Source organism: Octopus bimaculoides, chromosome 28 (genome assembly GCF_001194135.2).
Source record: "Octopus bimaculoides isolate UCB-OBI-ISO-001 chromosome 28, ASM119413v2, whole genome shotgun sequence".
Taxonomy (NCBI): Eukaryota; Metazoa; Mollusca; class Cephalopoda; order Octopoda; family Octopodidae; genus Octopus; species Octopus bimaculoides.
The window spans coordinates 17,124,829-17,127,675 of record NC_069008.1 but is presented as its reverse complement, the minus strand read 5'-3'; the positions used below and the strand labels follow the sequence as shown (position 1 = coordinate 17,127,675).

Below are 2,847 nucleotides of genomic sequence, written 5' to 3'. Positions count from 1 at the left end.
TTTTTTTTTTTTTTTTCCTCCAGAGTCCAGCGTCAACAAAGGACACAATACCCCAAGATGACGATAACACCAATACATCGGAGCCGTCAAAGACACAGTTTGACAAAGAGGATTCCGTCGATTCTGTCAAACTGCACGACAGCACAGCCCCTGAGTCTGACCACAAACCTGCTGGACATGTGAGAGCTGATAAGCTTGCTGAAGAGTCCAAGAGTAGCTGTGACACTGCTGCTTCTGAGACCACCCTGCCGTCGCAGACCAGGAAGAGAAACCATTCCGAAACAGACACAGAGTTGAGCGAGGAGAAGCACAAGAGTTCCACAAACCTGGATCCGGTCACTAAGAAGCACTGTCCACAACAAACTGAAAATGCAAAGAGTGAGGCTACAGCTGGCCTGAAGTCTGGAAGTGATACCAAAGAAGCTAAAAGACCGATAACTGACCAAGGAATGGACGCTCGTTCAAAGCAAGGCATTAAAAGTCCTTTGTTTGACGACAAGAATGACGGTGATGACACTACTGCTGATTTGACAAAGGAATCTGTCAGAATTGGTGAGAAGGAGGAGAAGAAAGGTGAGGTTAAGGTTACAGGAGGGACAGCAGAGAATCCTTTGTCATCGAAGGTGGAACCACAAGAGAAAGGGGAGACGACGGAGGCGGTGACGAAAGACACAAAGATGGCTGCCGGAGAATCAGATTCTGGGAAAACCGATAGAGTTAAGAAGTGGCCAGAAGTTGAAGGACGGAAGTCCAAGTCTGCTGAGAAGCTGCAGGAAGTCTGCGAGAAGTTGAGAGCAGCACGAGGAGGCGGTGGCGGCGGTGACGTCGACCTGTCTGTCGGTCGTAAAGGAAAGAAGGACGAGGACGAAAAGATTGTTCCGGATAAGAAGAAAGCTGAACCTGAGGCTGGTGCGTCGAGTAAGAGTGAAGCAGATTGCTCTGAGGCACCGGAACCATCCAAAGAACTTCTAGCTGATGACAGTGGGAAGAAAAGTCTGCAGAAAACCGAACCCGAGCAGAAGAGCACAACTTTGAAGACTAAGCCTGCAGAGAATATTCCAGACTCCAAGAGCAAGGTAGAAAATTCTTCTGGCACTGTTAAACCATCTTTGAAGGCATCAACAGTTACTGTGGAGTCCAAGTCTGTTGAGAGCCAATCTGAAGATAAGGAGAAAAAATCTTTGAGCAAGCCATGTGATGATAGCACAAAGACTCCACATCTAAAACAAGGACCAAAAACTCCCAAGCAACCCCTTAAAGAGGATACAGGGAAGTCGTCAGATAATGCAGTTTTGAAATCTGTTCCTGATAAGATTTCAAAGTCGGCTGATTCCAAATCTTCTGGCGATGGTTTGAAAGTTTCCATCCCGAAAGCGGATGCCTCAAAGTCTGGGAACGACTCTTCAGCAAGCAGTCAGTCAACCGTGACTGAGAAATCAGAACCAGAGAAAGAAAGCAACAAGATATCGGACGTCCAGACAGATTCTGTGGACAAGAAGAAGAATTTGTCCTCGGAATCTAAACTCGATACAGAAACTACTAAAGTCGGGTCTCTGAAAACAGAGAAACCAAGGGATTCTGTTGGTGGGGTGGGTACGGCAGAGGATGAGGTGGCTTCTAAACTGCCTGGAACGGGGACAGGTGTAACAAAAGAAGAAGGACCACAGGGAGTTAAGTCTACTGAAGAGGATCTGAAGTCGAAAGTAACGTCTGACCCTAAAGTTGTAGACAAGGCCAAGAATGACCAAAATGATGTGAAGAAAATCTCATCCGAGCCCCAGAAGTTGAAAGATTCTGGCGGTTCCAAATTGGGTAGCAGTTTGAAACCCAGTTCTGATAAACCTTCTGAGAGCAAGGCTGAAGGAATTTTGGATAAGAATGACAGTTCAAAGGGTTTCTGTAAGGCATCCGAAAAGAAGAACGATGGATCTGAAGAACAGAGACGTGGAAGTTCAAAAGAAGGAACCAGTGTGAAACCTTTTTCTGGTGAGTCATCGTCCGTCAGAGGGGAAAAACTGTCGTCCGATAAGAAGAAAGAATCTTCTAAAAGTGAATCTGTGACAAAGAAATCTGTGTCTGCTGAAGATGGAGAGAAGAAATTAGAGAAGACCAATGTTGTATCGGAAAGTTCTAAGACTCCTTTGTCTGTGAAAAGTAAGGAATCAACCAAAGATGTATCAAAGACAGAGTTAAAGGAATCCAGTCCAGCATCTGTCTCTTCAAAAACTGCTGATGATGCAGCTGGTCTTGATGATGGCATTGGCACCAAGAAATCTGTTGCAGAGAAATCCACGGCGGGAGAAATATCATCGAAATCTAAGGAAGAACCTTCGAAGTTGGCTTCAAGAGAGAGTGTTCTAGCAGGGGCTGGTTCCATGCAGGAGAAAACACTGACAAAGCTGACCACAACATTAATTAAAGAAAGCAATCCTTCAGAGAAATCCATCATTAAACCAACTGAAAGTGCATCCAAGATCTCATCTGGGTCGCAGAGTAAACCTTCGCTACAGGCCCACACTAAATCTGCATTGGAGGAGTCTCTGCCCAAATCCTCTTCATTATCAAAGAAAGAATTATCGGAGCCAAATCAAAAGCCTTCATCAGAAGCCCAAGCAAGTTCTTTGTCAAAGTCACCAGCCAAATCCTCATCAGAGGCCCCAGCTAAGTCCTCGTTGAAAGTCCCAACTAAGACCTCGTCGGAGGCCCCAGCCAAGACCTCGTCAGAGGCCCCAGCCAAGACTTCGTCGGAAGCCCCAGCCAAGACCTCGTCGGAAGCCCCAGCCAAGACCTCGTCGGAGGCCCCAGCCAAGACCTCGTCGGAGGCCCCAGCCAAGACCTCGTCGGAGG

The 2,847-nt window shown here is 46.8% G+C and overlaps 1 protein-coding gene across 1 annotated transcript in view; it reads left to right on the top strand.

The window, feature by feature from the left end:
- Positions 1 to 2,846, top strand: part of LOC106881810 (dentin sialophosphoprotein) — a gene marked incomplete at its 3' end in the record, with an annotated part of 32,989 nt that extends 30,143 nt beyond the window's left edge. The window contains exon 5 of the mRNA XM_014932326.2: positions 24 to 2,846. Within this exon, the coding sequence (XP_014787812.1) occupies positions 24 to 2,846 (2,823 nt within the window). The remainder of the gene's footprint in view (positions 1 to 23) is intronic.
- Position 2,847: the final 1 nt, after the last annotated feature.